At 37.7% G+C, this 16,744-nt stretch overlaps 1 protein-coding gene across 2 annotated transcripts in view; it reads left to right on the top strand.

The window, feature by feature from the left end:
- The window catches only part of TTK (TTK protein kinase), an 83,573-nt gene that overhangs the window by 22,907 nt on the left and 43,922 nt on the right, over nt 1–16,744 (top strand). For both annotated transcript variants that reach the window (XM_006898430.1, XM_006898431.1), the window contains exons 6-9: nt 7,985–8,057; nt 8,181–8,275; nt 9,560–9,647; nt 10,513–10,633. In XM_006898430.1, the coding sequence (XP_006898492.1) occupies nt 7,985–8,057; nt 8,181–8,275; nt 9,560–9,647; nt 10,513–10,633 (377 nt within the window). The remainder of the gene's footprint in view (nt 1–7,984; nt 8,058–8,180; nt 8,276–9,559; nt 9,648–10,512; nt 10,634–16,744) is intronic.

The raw sequence follows: 16,744 nt of genomic DNA, 5'->3' as shown, positions 1-16,744 counted from the left end.
GTGAGTGACAGGATTATATCCATACGCATGCAAGGAAGCCCAGTAAATACCACAGTCATTCAGATATCAGAGTATAGCTTTTCATAATATTGTGATATTATCAATATAATTTTCTCTGGTTCTGTTGTGATATCACCTCTGTCATTACTTAATCGAGTTATCTGTGTCTTCCCTTTTTTTCTATTGTTAAGTTTGCGAGTGGTTTGTTAATTTTATTGACCCTTTCGAAAAACCAGCTTCTGGTCTTATTGAGGGTTTCAAATGTTTTTCTGTTTTCCGTCTCATTCATTCATTCCGCTTTTGTCCTTATAATTTCTTTTCTTCTAGAGGTTGTGGGATTAGATTGTTCTTTTTCTGTTTGCTGAAGGTGTTGAGTTAGATCATTGGTTCTTCATATTTCTTCATTTTTTTTAAATGTGTGTGACTATTGCTATGAATTGCCCCCTGAGGACTGCCTTAGCTGTGTCCCAGAGCTTTTGGCAAGTTGTATTTTCATTATCATTTGTTTCAAGGAACTTTTAAAATTTCATTCTTTATTTTTTTTATAACCTAGTCATGTTCTAGCAGAGAGTTATTTAGTTTCCACACAAGAGGTTTTGTAAGTTTTACTCGCCTGTTGCTAATTTCTTAGTTTTATGATGTTGTAATCTGAGAAGATACTTTTTATTATTTAATTTATTGTTTTTTAAATTTGTTGAGGTTTGCTTTGTGTCCTAATATGTGATTGATTCTGGAGAATAGACTCTAGTGCACTTGAGAAGAAAGTTAATTGAGTTTTAGTTGGGTCTAGTAGCCTAAACACATCCACAGGCTCAAGTTCGCTGATTGTATGTATAGTTTAGATCTTCTGCATCTTTGTTGAGTTTCTTTTGAGTTGACTTACACTTTGGTGATAGTGGTGTGTTGAAATCTCATACCAGTATTGTGGTATTGTCTATTTCTGTCTTCAGTTATATTAACCATTGTTTTGTCCATTTTGCAGGTCTATCGTTTGGTTCATAAATGTTGACCAAGGTTATGTCTTCTTAATCTGTTGTGCCTTTAATCAATGTGTAATGCTTTTTCTTATCTTTGATGGTGGTTTTCATTCTGAAATCTATTTTATCACAGATTAGTATTGCCACTCCTGCCTTTTTGAGGTTTCCATTTGCTTGGTATATTTTTTTCCCAGCCTTTGATTTTTGAGTCTGCCTTTCTCTACTTTTTTGTAAAATGTATCACTTGTAGGCAGCATATTGATGGACTTTGAGCTGTTGGGGTTTTGTGGTTGGTTTGTTTTTTTTCCATTCTGCTACTCATTTTCTCTTAATTGGTGCATTTAGTTTGTTCACATAATGTGTGATTATTGTTAGGCCATGTTTTATTTTTCCATTTTGCCATGTTTTTATTTCTGTTGTTTCTAGTTACTATGGTTCATTCACTTTCCTTTGGCATCTCTGTGTATGGGACTCACTTAAAATTTCTTGGAGTTTTGATTTTTTTTTGTCCCCACAAATCCCTTAAGTTCCATCTTTTCTGCAAAGACTCTAATTTCCCCTTCATATTTGATGGAGAGCGTTGCTGGGTATAGGATCTTTGGCTGGCAGTTATTATCTTTCAACTTTCTATTGTATCCCATTGCCTTCCAGCTCCTGCAGTTTATGCTGAGAAATCAGAACTTAATCTAATTGTTTCCCCTTTGTAGTTAACTCTTTGGGGGTTTTTTTCCATGCTGTTTTAGAATTCTATCTTTATCTTTTAATTTAGAGAATTTTACTATGATATGTCTTTTTGTATCTAGTCTATTTGGTGTTCTCTGCTTCTTAAATATGGATTTCCCCATTCTTCAAAATACCTGGGAAGTTTTTTTTTCTAGTACATCCACAGTCTTTTCAGTGATCTCCCTTTCACTCTCTTGCTGTGGAATTCCAATCACAGGTTTGTTATTCGTTTGATGTCATCCCACATGATTCCAGTGTTTTCTTCCTTTTTCTTTATGTCTCATTTCTGATTTTTTTTTTCTATTATGTTTTCAGTGAGGCTCTTGTCTTCCAGTTCACTGACCCTCTTTTCCATCTCTTCAGTTCTACTTTTTTGTCCTACCAGTGTGTTGGACACCTGCCATTTTTAGTCTTACTATTCTAGATTGCATTTTCATGTTTTTCTGTTATTTCTAGTACTGTGTTGGCTATACCCTCTCTGTCTTGTGATGATTTTTTAAGTTCTTGTACTTCTTTATCTATTCTGTCAATTCTTTCTTCCGTCTTTTGCATTATCCTCAATGGCTGTTCAAGTTGTTCTTCATCCATACATTTCTTCTGGACTGTTGTCTCTGAGGTATTTGATTTCTTATTGACTTCCATTGTTTCTTTCCATATTTGTATCTTTTTATGTTGTTAATCAAATAATTCTACATCAGCATATTTCTTCTGGTTCTCTCTATCTGGGGTATTCATTTGGTCTGGTTTTTTAGAAGAAGGGTTATGCTGAGTGATGTATATTGCTGCTTTCTTGATATTATGTGATGCTTTTCTTAGGCTATTGTAACCATAAAATTATCCAGAATACAACAATGTTTTGTGAAGCACCTGTATATTTGTGCTCCCTTCTTGGTCTGAGGCCAAGGGTCTCACAACAATTTTTTCCCCTGAAATACCTTAATGACAGAGAAGAAAGCCTTTTGTTCTCTTCTAGAAGTGGCTTCTCGCGTGCCTTGGGGTGTCCTTGTCCTCCCTCTTGCTTGCACTTAATGTGTCCAGCATGGCCAAGCTAGACAGCAATTTTTCCCCCAAAGTACTTAGTTTATCGACGAACAGATCCATGGCATCTGACAACACGTAGTGGCAGCTTCTGACTCTCCTTACCTTTTCAGTTTATAGGCAGAACAGATCATTTGGGAGGCTGGAATTTGTGAGGAGGAATGTGGCATCAGAATTGTAGGAAAACTCATCAACAACCTATATAATGCAGATGATACGTTTCCTGCCTAAACCTAGGAGACCCAAAGCATTAGCTGCAGAAGATCAACATGAATTGAAAACTCAGCATCAAGAAGACAAAAGATTCTCACCACTAGGCCAACTGGCAGCATCATCATAGAGATGGAGAAAAGAATGATACTGTTAACCAATTTCAGCTTGCTTGGTTCCACAGTACAAGGGTAAAAAGTTACTTTTGTACCAGTAGTTAGAAAATCAGAAGATGAATTTTATTGGGTAAATCTGCCAGGGACCTCTCCAGAGTGCTGAAGAGCAATAATGAGGATCTGGAGATTGAGCTGTTCCTGATCTAGGCCCTAGTCTTTGCAATACTTGCAAATGCATGAGAGAGTATAACAGTGACTAAGGTTGATAGAAGAATATTCAGTGCCTTTAGTTGTCGTGCTGGCCAGAGTATTAAACATAAAATGGACTGGCAGGAGGTCTGTCCTGGAAAGTGTGAAGCAATTTTCTCCCTGGAGGCAAGGATCTTGAAGTTCCATCTCATATTTTGGACATGTTGCCAAGAGAGACAGTACTTAGAGAAGGACATCATTCTTGAAAGGGTGGAGGGACAGCCCAGGAGAGGAAGATCCTGGATGAGATGGATTGACACAGTAATTAGGATAACTCGATAGCACCTAACAACAACAACACCTTTCGATATGGATTGCATCTCAACACTAACAAGACATACATTTTACCATTGAATTGATAAGCAACATGACAGATTGAGAAAAGATAAATTGTTGATAATTTATCCTACTTGGATTTATAATCATCATTCTTGGTACCATCAGTCAGGACATCAGGAGATGTATTACATTAGGCAAGTCCACTGTCAGGGACCTCTCCAAATTACTGAGGAGCAGTGATATCAGTTAGAAGACTAAGGTACACCTGATTCGGGTGATAGTTTTTTCACTCATTTGCTGTGCATCTGGGAGCTGGGCGGGCAGTGAGTAACAATGTCTAAAGATTTAATGTCCTTTTGGCAAAAGTGCAGCTACTGTACTCCTTGGAGGCAAGGATAGTGATGCTTCTTCTCACATACTTTGGGCAAATTATTAAGAGAGATTCTTTCTTGGGAAGGGACATACTTGGAAAGATGGTCATGAAGAGAGAGGAAGACCCACAATAAGATGGGTTCACACAGTGATGGCAGCAAGGGGCTATAGTGTGTCAGAGATGGCAAGTTATGGCATAAGGTAGAACAGGGTTCAGATCTGTGTATCAGGTCTCAGTGAGTCATAACTCGACTCGATGGCATCTAACAACAATATTGGGCTGAAAATTCAGCCACAGGGATGAGTTAACTTCTGGGCTGCAAGGATGACTAAGGAACATAATCTTGGATATTGTAAAAGTCAAACGAGTAAGCCTCTTCTTTTATATAATTTTGCAGTTTGACATTATTTTCCCCCTCTCTCCTCACTTTGCCCAAGATCTTTTAATGTGATGCCTTTCAGAACAATCAGCAGTGGTAACTCAGTACTACCCGATTTTTCTCTCAGGCTGAAGGAGGGTTATGTTTGTTTTTACTAAACCTTTGCACTAATTGCCTTCAGGTATCTTTGATTTCCGTCATGCTTAGCTCCAATGAGGGAACACCAGTTCATGAGGCTTAATTTTGACTGTTACAAGCCATAGTTGTTACTCACTAAAGTAGGATTAGAAATGTTGTCTTGTATTGTGTTACACAAATTGACTTTGATGTCACCTAAAGCTGTAGTCCTAAACCCCCAGATACAGCAGCTCATTCCTTCCAGATGTTTTGTTAATGACTAAGATGTATTATAAATTTGCTCTACTATAGACATGAATATATATATAACATAAATCACATAAAAATATCATCTGCCAAATTTGTATATGCTTATAATAAGTTGTACTTACGTAAACTAGTTGAATTGGGAAAATCTGCTATCAGGCACCTCTGCAGAGTACTAAAGAGCAATGGTGTCATTTTAAGGACTAAAGTGCACCTGATCCAATCCTTGGTCCTTTCCTTTATTTACTTTGTATCTGAAAATGGATGCACCAGGCTGGAAACGGAAGAAAACAAGGGTATTAACCCTTAAGAATTCAATCCTGGAGTGGAAATTTAAGAACAAGGATTTTTTTTCTCAGGACCTTCCAGGAAAAGAAGCTGTACATGACAGTTTTACTTAACAACTTTAGATTGAACTCGTTCTGACTGCATCATAAGAGACTGACAGCAGCATGATATGGTCAGAATCAGAGAAATCCTGATGGCTTGAGACTTAGGTCACCACATCAGGGGCTGGTCAATGGGAGACGGGTGTTGAATGTTGTATGCAAAAGTAGGAAGGGTTGGTGATGCAGTAGGGAAAGAAGGTGGGACAGACCACCAACTACTCATAAGCAAGTTCAAGATGAAGTTGAGGAAAATTAAATCAAGTCCACGCAAAACAAGATTTGACCTTAAGTCTGTCCCACTCAAATTTCAAAACCATCTCAGGAACAGGTTTGAGGCCTTGAGCACCAATGAGTGTAGACCAAATGAGCTCTGGGAGGATATCAAGAAAATCGTCCATGAAGAATGCAAAAGATCATTTTAAAGGCTAAAGAAAAAGAAAAGACCAAGATGGATGTCAGATGAGACTCTGAGGATTGCATTAAAGCGCCGAGAAGCCAAAGCTAAAGGAAGAAATCAACAAATCAAAGATCTGAACAGGAAATTTCAAAAGGCAGCTCGGGATGACAAAGCAAGATACTGTAATGAAATGTGCAGAGAGCTGGAGTCAGAAAATCAAAAGGGCCGGACATGCTCAGCGTTTCTTAAGCTGAAGGAGTTGAAAAACAAATTCAAGCCACGGGTGGTAATACTTAAGGATACATTGGGTAGAATGTTGAATGATCCAGGAGGTATCAAAAGTAGGAGGCGTATACAGAGTCACTATATCAGTGGGAATTGGCTGACACAAAGGAATTTCATGAAATAACATGAGCAAGAGCCTATGGTGATGAAGGAGGAAGTTCACATTGCTATGAAGGAATTGGCAAAAACGAGGCTCTAGGAGTTGACAGCATACCAATTGATTTATTTCAACAAACAGATGCTGCCCTGGATGTGCTTAGTGAGTTGTGCCAGGAAATCTGGAGGACAGCCAGCTGGCCAACTGACTGGAAGAGATCGGTATTTTTTCCCATTCCAAAGAAAGGTGACCCAAAAAGAGTGTGGAAATTATCGAACAATATCATTAATATCACATGCAAGCAAAATTCTGCTGATAATTATCCAAAAACATTTGGAACAATATGTCAACAGAAAACTGCCAGACATGCAGGCTGGATTTAGAAGAGGTTGTGGTACTAGGGGTATTATAGCTAATGTTAGATGGATCTTGACAGAAAGCAGAGAATACCAGAAGAATGTCTATCTGTGTTTCATTGACTATGCAAAGGCTTTTGACTGTGTAGATCACAACAAGCTATGGCTGACTCTGAAAAGAATGGGAATCCCAGAACATTTGATCGTGCGAATGCGAAACCTATACTTGGACCAAGAGGCAGTCGTCAGAACAGAGCAGGGACACACTGGATGGTTCAAAATCAAGAAAGGGATCCGTCAGGGATGTATTTTGTCTCCATACCTTTTCAGTCTGTATGTGGAACAGATCATCCGAGACGCTGGGCTGTATGAGGAGGAGAGGAGGAATGTGGCATCAGGATTGGTGGAAGAATCAACAACCTGCATTATGTAGATGACACAACCTTGCTTGCTGAAAGTGAGGAGGACCTGAAGCACTTGCTGCAGAAGGTCAAGGGCTGCCGTCTTCAATATGGATTGACGCTCAGTATCAAGAAAACAAAGATTCTCACCACTGGGCCTATTGGCAGCATCAGTATGGATGGTGAAGAGATTGAGATAGTTAACAGTTTTAGTTTACGTGTTTCCACAGCCAACACTCTTGGTAACAGCAGCCAGGAAATCAGGAGACGAATTGCATTGGGAAAGTCAGCTGTGAGGGACCTCTCAAGAGTACTGAAAAGCAACGATGACAGGCTGGAGACTAAGGTGTGCTGATCCAGGCTATAGTCTTTGCAATTACGTGCTATGTATCGGAGAGTTGAACAGTGAATAGGGATGATAGAAAGAGGATTGATGCCTTTGAGCTGTGGTGCTGGAGAAGAGTGTTGAATATACCGTGGACTGCTAGGAGAACAAACAGGTTTGTCCTGGAGAGGGTGAAGTTGGAGTGCTCCTTGGAGTCAAGGATTCTGAAGCATCATCTGACGTACTTTGGGCATGTTGCAAGGAGAGACTGGTCCTTGGAGAGGGACATCATGTTTGGGAGAGTGGAGGGATGGCGCAGGAGAGGAAGACTGTTGATGAGATGGGATCGATTCTGTGAGTGGAGGGGTGGGAATGAGTGTGTTTGAGATGGCGAGGTTGGGCTCTTGTACGTAGGGTTGCTGTGAGTCGCAAGCGACTTGATGGCACATAACAACAGCAACAACTGAAAATTACTCATTGACTAAGGATGCCAGAAGGATCATTTCATTTGAGTTGTGGTGTTGGAGAAGAGTATTGACTCTCCCTTGGATTATTTTAGAGACCAAACAGGTCTGACCTTGAGAAAGTGAGGTAAAGGTGATAAAATTTAATTTGGGCATGTTGTAAGGAGGAATTAGTCCTTGGAGAAGGACATCATGCTCGGAAAAGTGGAGGGTCTGTGTAAGGAAGGAAGACCTTCGATTAGATGGATTGACACAGCCATTGTTAACAGTGGGCTCAAGTGTGTCAGGGTGTATGGCACAGGATAGGTTCAGGATAGGCAAGATTCAAATTTTTTGTTCATAAGGTTGCCAACACATAACAATAATAATCTTTATCTTACCTGTAAGCCTATGTCTCCACCCATAGATGTTTATTATTACTGATAATGCACAATTGTTATACATATGTTTTCTTATGTAACAGTGATAATGGAAAATCATGTTAATATTTTTCTTTGAATAATTCTTGGGGTGGGTCTTTTTGTGTGTTTTTTTTTCTTTAGAGAGAATATATCCCCACAAGATGCAGAAATAGGTCATTCAAATCCTATGAAACAAACAAACAAACCAAAACAAGTAAGTTACTTATAACCTGCCTTGATTAAGGTGGTCATTGTGAGGCCCATATTTGTTTTCTCTTTGGCTAGAATAGAATTTATTTTCTATTTGCCTGACTTAATCTTTTATAAACATTTTTAGCCATGCCCATTTGGAAGAGTCCCAGTTAACCTTCTAAATAGTCCAGATTATGGTATGAAGACAAGTGGTTCCATTATACCCAGTTTTACAAAAAGGTATGTCTTCCTCAATTTTATTTCGTTACTTATAGACTGATGGCCAAATGGTTTGGGTTTGGTTTTTTATTTTTATTTTATATTGGCTTAATTATAAAGTTTGTATACATTGGTTTCACAATGGATCTTTCCCCTTTCCTTTACTCACCAAATCTTTTAATGGGTAATATTAATTATGATTACATTTTCTTTGCAAAATTTCAAAATAGCAGCTTTCTCAGTTGTTTTTAGAAGAAAAGAATGGGTAAAAAGTTTTTAATTTTGTGTTTATTTAAAATACCCTCTAAAAAATCTACTTGAAAATTAGAAAACATGGAGGAAAGATTACTAACTCAATAAGAAGTTAAAGAAAAATTTTATAAACATCCCTAGGATGTAAACTCAGGATATTTAACTTCTAAGAGTTTCTTCCTGCTATTTATGGAAATATCCATAGCAGAGTTTCGGAGTTTACTGGTAAGGGTTTTTCCCCCCCTCCAACTAGTTCAAAGAACAAAGCATCTATACTGGGAAAGAGAATTGATTATCTTTCATTTAGTTCATTTTCTTCAAGAATCCTAGAGCCTCAAGAAATGCGTTAAAGGCAAAAAATCGAGACATGTGTATCTTCCTTCCTAACATGATCCCTTGATGTGGGTGTTAGAATTTTCTTTTTGTTTGGTTTTTTTTAACCCTGAAAGAAAGCCATTTTGAAAGTAAATTTCAAACACAGTTGACCTTTTTTAAAAAAAAAAAATTATTTGGTAATGACTTCTGTATTAAATTCTTAAATTTGAAGACAGTAATGTTAAAAGAACATTTTGGTTGTCATCTTTAAGTCCCAAAGCCTTATGAGAGAACTATTTCATATGACTTAATTTTGCTGAAGAATTAAGGAGAAAGTCTGCCATTTCAAATAAAATTTTTATTCCTGCTATCTGTTATGATATTGTTGCTAGGCACTGCTGGTACCACAAAAGTTTATATACTACTCCTGGTCTGAAATGTAGTCGTAGCCACTTAGTTTTGTTCCCCCTTATCCTTTTGCATATCAAACTTTAACTCTAGGTGTTGCCTAAAAAAGAAGTAAGCATTCATTTCTAGTTTATCACTTAAGTTTCCATTCATTATCTTTTTTTTTTTTTTCCATTTTCACCTTTAAGCTTAAATGGTTGTTTTTAAACTTTGGGTTTAAGATATTTTTTTCCAGTTAAATTGTTTATTGTTTAAAAGCCAATATTTAAAATGAAAAGAATACATTGAGTGGGTTAATTTTAAATAGATGCATTGTTTTGTGGGCTTTAGACAGACTTCTGGATCAGAATGCCGAGATTTGAGAATGCCTGGATCTAAACCAAGTGGCAACAATTCCTGTGAATTGAAAATTTTGAAGGTATTTCAGGTTAAAAGCTCTTAAAAGAGCGTAAGAGTTCCTGATTGAGGTTTCTGATTGTGAAATGTGTGGGGAAAGGGTTCATTGTTTATAATGAATGTTGGTTGTAGTGTCAGAGCCAACTCATAACTCTCCATCAGGTTTTCAGAGGCAGGAAATCACACAAGAACTTGCCTGTCTTTCCCCTGCTGAGCACCAGCAGATTAGAACCATGTGTGTTGGGCTTGACGGTGCACCACTTGGCCACCAGAATTCCCTATAATTTTTAATATATGAGTTTACTGATGTCCCAAGAGGTACATATTACCAATAGGAAGTGATTCAGAAGTCCTTAATTTTTCCCCCCCAAAATTAAAATGGAGAGCTGTTCTGTATAATATGTAAGCATATTATTTGGCCTTTGTTTGGTAATACATGTAGATCCCTCCCTACAGGTTTTGTTTGCTTGTAAATTTAATCATCCAATTCTGACAAAGTATCTTAGACAAAATTATGAGGGTAAATTGTGGTAGAGGTCAGGGATTATTAGGTAAACATGCCTGATCCCTGATAAGACTAACTTTGGGTGAACTTCCAAGAACAGAATCAAATGTAACCCCTTACACACACTAACTCTTTTCTAAATGACTATTTTAGCAGTTTATGAGTCCATTGAAAACATATTGGCCAAGTTTTTGGTTCTGACACTTTTTATTGCTTGAATTAATAATTTAGGTAGTTTGTCTTTGTCATTGGTTTGATTTTTGTGATTAGATTTTTTTTTCAACAGTCGTTTCACATTTGTGAGATTTTAATATATTGAATAATAAGAAAGATTAGTGCTACTATTGTTTATTGGTCTTTCCTTGTTACATTACTCTTATAGTCTATTCAGAATTTACATTCCAAGGAACCATTGCTATCGGATGAGAAAAGTTCTGAGCTTACTACTGATTCATTAACTTTGAAGAATAAAACTGAATCAAGTCTTTTAACTAAATTAGAAGGTAAGAATGATAAAATAAATTTATTTCTGTAGGAAACCACTTTTTTTTCCCCATCAAGGGAAATTGTAAGAATATATTTGTGTTCCATTGTATATTTATTTCAGGTGACTTTTATAGTATATGAATCCTTTTTGTCTATTCTTTATCATTCACCTGAAAGTTTATTTGCCCAGAATTGTATAAGCTGCATAAAGAAAGAGTATAGTGGTGACTGAATAATTTTTCTTTAACAAATATTCTCTGCGGAAAAGGTACAACACAGAAGTAGCTCCATTTTTATAATTCTGTTTCCTCTTACAAAACATTTGGTTTTACACTATGTGGAACTATGATAAGTGCTCTAAGCAATACAACACTCACTGCCATTAAGTCAGTTTCTACTCAGGACAGCTCTTCTCTGGGATTCTGAGGCTGTGGCAGGAGATGTATTTGAATCAGACTTTTGATTGCCATCCTGACACTTTGTGTTCTATACCATGAGGGCTCTTTAATAAGTGTTCTAGATGTATAAATGAATGAAGAGGAAAAGAGTCCTGAAGATGTAGATATCCATTGTGGGAGAGTGGAACCTGTAGAATATCATGTTGTTAGGTGCTATCAAGTCCATCAGGACTGTATGAACAACAGATGTAAATATTGCACTATCCTGTACTATTTTCACAATCTTCCTCATGCTCAAGCACATTGTACTATCATTGGTACCAGTCCATCTCATGAAAATCTTTCTCTCTTTCAACTGACCCTCTATTTTTTCCTGTATGATGTCTTTCTCCAAGGACTGGCCCCTGCCATTCCTATGACCAAAGTAAATGATGGGAAGTTTCACCATTCTTACCTTTAAGAAGAAATCTGGCTGCCTCCAAGGCGAAATTTTTTGGGTTACTTTTTCAACAGTTCATGATATAGTTAATGCTCTTCAACACCACAATTTGAAGGCATCAGTTCTTCTCTCATCTTTATTCATTGTCCAACTTTCAGATGCATGAGAAACAAATGAAAATGCCATCCATCGTTTAGATTAGGCAAACCTTAATCTTTATACTGATATCCTTGCTCATTTGCAATTTGGAAAGGTGCTTTAGTGTTTATTGTTTAAAATTACTTTCCTAGCCGTTGGTTTTAATTTTGCCACATGAATAGCTGAGATTGTACAGACAGGCTGTTTTAGTCTAATGACAAAGGCATTGGCTACTCTCACCATTAAATTGGATGGATTCAGTCTAAGAAAAGGGAATCTCGTCACCATCAAGGAAGAAGAAACTGCATTCTTCAGAGCTAGACCAAGATCTGCATAAGAGCTACAGCTCTCCCACAGTGTCAAAGCCAGAGACCTTCATCCAAGATTGCTGGAGGACTAAGGGAAGACAACAAAACTGGAAGGACTAAGGGAACTTTGTAACACTGACCTAAGATGTGAGGCTGAAGGTCAAAGGACCTATAATCACATTTGAGAGTGAAAGATTGTATCATACTGCCAACCTGATTTACAGCTGGTTAGACTCTGGGTCTGTAAAGTTCATGTAGTCATTGCAACAGATTTCTGAATTAGTACAGCAGTTAAAATTGATATTGCAATTGGTAAAAATAGGTACAGGTGCATGGGGGATTATCTTTGACTCTAAAGGAATTTCATACTGTGGATACTGCTGATGGAGACAGTTCCACTTTGTGGAGATAGTGTAAGTCAGAGTTGGCTATCTTTATGCTGCCTACACTCATTTTACAGATCCTTGACAATAGATTTTCCCAATGCAACTTGCTTTTGTAAATTTTTTAACAGCTCCTTCCATGAGTATTGATTGTGGAATGAAGTAGTTGGCAACTTCATTTTTTTCTTCATCTATCATCATGATGTCTGTGAAGATCTTTGTTTTCTTAATATTGAGGTATAACTCACAGTGATGGCTGTAGTCCTTGATCTTCCATAGCCTTTTTCGCTTTCTGCAAACAAGGTTATGTCATTTCCATAATGCAGGTTGTTAATGAGTTTTTCCTTCAATCCAGATTTGATAATCTTTTTTATATACTTTGATTCTTGAATGATTGCTCAGCATACAAATTAAATAGGACACAGTCTTGGTGCACAACTTTCCTGATTTTAAACCCTGCAATGTTGTCTTGTTATGTTCTGACAACAGCTTCTTAGTCCATGTATATGTTTCAAATGAGTACAATTAAGATTACTAGGATTCTTAATCTTCTTGGGATTCCCATTCTTCTCAATGTTAATCATAATTTCTTGATCCACACGGTCATATACCTTTGCATAGTCAATAAAATATAGATTCTTCTGATATTTTGGAGAAACTTTATTATAATCTGTGCCTGAGAAACCATGTTTATCTAATTTTCTTTTCAATTGAGTGCCAAGACTATAGCAACAAAACTTCTTTATGTACCAAATAGGCTATTACAAAAGGTCCCACATAATAAAAATACGATTTAATAAAATATCGAAGTGAATGCAAACTTATAACCAAGACTTGGATTTAAAATATTAAACATTACCAGTATCTCAAGTAACCTTCTCAAACCCTTCTCATTTGATAACCTTTCTAGCTAATTCCTTAAATGTAATTACTATTCTGACTAAAACTGAATTTTGCCCTACAACCAGGAATGGATAAAATAGATGAATGGGACCTTCTAAGAATCAAAGCCCTATGCACATCCAGAAACCTCTCCAGCAGGATAAAAAGGAAAACCACAGACTGGGGAAAAATATTTGGTGTCTATCTGTATTTCATTGATTATGCAAAGGCATTTGACTGCATGGATCATAACAAACTGTGGCTGACTCTGAGAAGAATGGGAATCCCAGAACATTTAATTGTGCTAATGCGAAACCTATACTTGGACCAAGAGGCAGTCGTCAGAACAGAGCAGGGCAACACTGCATGGTTCAAAATTGGAAAGGGTGTACGTCAGGGATGTGTCCTATCTCCATACCTTTTCAACCTGTATGCAGAGCAGATTATCCAAGAGGCTAGGCTCTATGAGGAGAAGCGTGGCATTAGGATTGGTGGACTATCTATCAACCATTATCTATAACTATGCGTTATGCAGATGACACAACTTTGCTCGCTGAAACTGAGGAGGGCCTCATGCACTTACTGCAGAGGGTCAAGGACTGCAGCCTTCAATATGGACTGAGGCTCAATGTCAAGAAGACAAAAATTCTCACCACTGGACCAATCGGTAGCATCAGGATGGATGGTGAAGAGATTGAGATTGTTCACAGCTTCAGTTTGCTCGGCTCCATGGTCAACACTCTTGGCACCAGTAGCCAGGAAATAAAAAAACGTATTGCGATGGGAAAGTCTGCGGGTAGGGACCTCTCTAAAGTACTCAGGAGCAACGGTGTCTCTCTGGAGACTAAGGTCTGCCTGATACAGGCCATGCAATCACTTGTTATGCATCAGAGAGGGACATCATGCTGGGTAGAGTAGAGGGACAGCGCAGGAGGGGAAGACCCTCTATGAGGTGGATTGATTCAGTGACTGGGGTAATCGGGATGGGTGTGTCAGAGGCAATGAGATTGGCACAGGATAGAGAATGGTTTAGGGCTGTTGTACATAGGGTCGCTATGAGTCACAAACGACTCGACGGCACATAACAACAATGACATATCTGATAATGAACTTATATCCAGAATTTATAAAATACTTGAGCACCACTATAAGATAAAGGTAAACAACCCAATTGCAAAATGGGCACAGGATATGAACAGACACTTAACTACCGAAGACATTCGGATGGTGAGCAAACACCTAAAGAAATGTTCAAAATCCCTAGCTCTAAGAGACATGCAGATCAGAACAACTATGAGCTATCATTTCACCCCAGTAAGAATAGCAAAATTCAACAGAGCAGTAAACAAATACTGGCGAGATTGTGGACAAACTGGAACTCTAATTCACTGTGGGTGGGAGTGTAAAATGCTGCAGCCACTGTGGAAGGTAGTATGGTGCTTCCTCAAAAAGTTGCAAATAGAAATACCATTTGACCCAGCAATTGCACTACTGAGAATATCCTAAAGAAACCAGAACTGCTACCCAAGCAGATATATGCATCCCCATGTTTATTGTGGCTTTGTTCACAATAGCAAAGAGTTGGAAACAACCTAAGTGCCCATCAACAAAAGAGTGGATAGAGAAGCTGTGGAGTGTTCACACAGTGGAATACAATGCAGCATTGAATAACAAGGAACTCATGAAATATGAAAAATGGGTGACCCTGGAGGACATTATGTTGAGTGAAATATCACAGTCACAAAAGGACAAATGCAGTATAATGCCAGTGTTATTATAAAACAGGACTGACATCGGGGTGCAGGGGAAGCTAAGAAAAGAGGGGATAAATAATGTACACTGCATTGAAACAGATGAGGGAGAGAACTGTTCAAAAGGAATATATGATTACGTATTATTTGCATGGCAAAAGTCCAGAATAAGAGCTGCATAGTAAAGTGGACTGGGGATGGGGAGGGTAATTGTATAACAATGAAAAAAAAAAATTCATTGCTGATGTAAGAGCTGAACAGAAGGTATCAAAGGGCAGCTCAAGAACACAAAGCGAAGTATTAAAATTAAATGTACAAAGAGCTGGAGTTAGAAAAACAAAACGGGAAGAATATGCTCAGCATTTCTCATGCTCAAAGAACAAATTCAAGGATCAAGTTACTGTAATGAAGGATCTATGTGCAAAATCTTGCATGATGTAGAAAGCATTAAAAGGAGATGGAAAGAACACACAGAGTAGTGTATAAAACCTTTCCCCTCTCCCCAAAAAACACCCAGTTGGTTGACACTAGGCCATTTCAGAAAGCAACACATCATCAAAAATCAATAGTACTAAAGAGGAAGTCCAAACTGCGCTGAAGACATTGACATACAGTAAAGTCCTTGGATTTGATGGAATACCAACTGAGGAGTTCATTAAGAAACAGCTGGAACAATACATCAACAGGGAACTGCTAGAAATTCAAGCTGGGTATAGAAGAGGTTGTGGTGTCCAGGATATCAGAATACTAGAAACGTGTTTTATTGACTATGCAGAGGCATTTGACTGTGTGAATCATAGCAAATTATGAGTAAGATTAAGGAGATTGGAAGTCCCAGAATACTTAATTGTGTTTATGTGAAACCTTTGACATAGACCAAGAAAGAATTGACCAAACAGAACAAGAGAAAAATGCATAGTCTAAAATCAGATGTATTATTATGGTTGTATGTTTTCTCCATACTTAATTTGAGAAGCTGGAGTTTATGGAAAAGAATGTGCCATCAGGGTTTAATGAAGACTCATCAACAGCCTGCATTATGCAGATCGCACAAGCTTGCACAAAGTGAAGGATTTACTTGAATCCATAATCAGCCCCAATGGTAGTAGCAGCCAAAAGATCAAAAGGTATTCTGAGAAAGGTAGAGGGTCTACAAAAAAAAGGGAGACCCTCAAGGAGATGGATTGACACAGTAACTACTCAGTGGGCTTGAGAATGACAGAGACATGAGGATGGTAAATAATAGACCAGGGTTCAGATAGGCTATTAATAGAGTTGCTGTAAAGTAGTAGTAGCTGGCTTGATATCACCTAACAACTACTAATGCTGTTGAAAATATTTTTCTGCTTACTGACCATCTTTTCAAATGTTTATCAAATAAAAGAGGAACAGTCTCCTTCCTAGCAGTTAACAGCCTCCAAAAACCAGCCGGTTGGTCAGCTATGAATTTTTCCGAACTTGCTGGCACTTGATAGTTGGATAGGTTTCTGTTGACTATTTATCCAAGTCTCTTTATAATTATTTGATTTTTCTCTTTAGGGTATTGATATCTAGATAACAAATTCTTTGTTGTCTATTATGAATAATATTTCCCATTAAATATTGGAGTCTTGATAAAAAGAAACTCCTAATGTATTTTTTATTTCATTGATCTTTTATGAATGCTCTCTGTTTTGGTTGTTTTTTTTTGGGTGTGTGTGTCCAGGCTTGGTTTACAAGGGGCCGTGGTAATAGAGATATTGTAGCTGATGTTAGATGGATCTTGGCTGAAAGCAGGGAATACCAGAGGAATGTCTATCTGTGTTTCATTGACTATGCAAAGGCATTTG

The sequence above is a fragment of the Elephantulus edwardii genome, unplaced genomic scaffold (assembly GCF_000299155.1).
Source record: "Elephantulus edwardii isolate Elephantulus edwardi_28Jun2011 unplaced genomic scaffold, EleEdw1.0 scaffold00229, whole genome shotgun sequence".
Lineage (NCBI taxonomy): Eukaryota > Metazoa > Chordata > Mammalia > Macroscelidea > Macroscelididae > Elephantulus > Elephantulus edwardii.
This window is presented reverse-complemented; position numbering and strand designations above follow the sequence as displayed.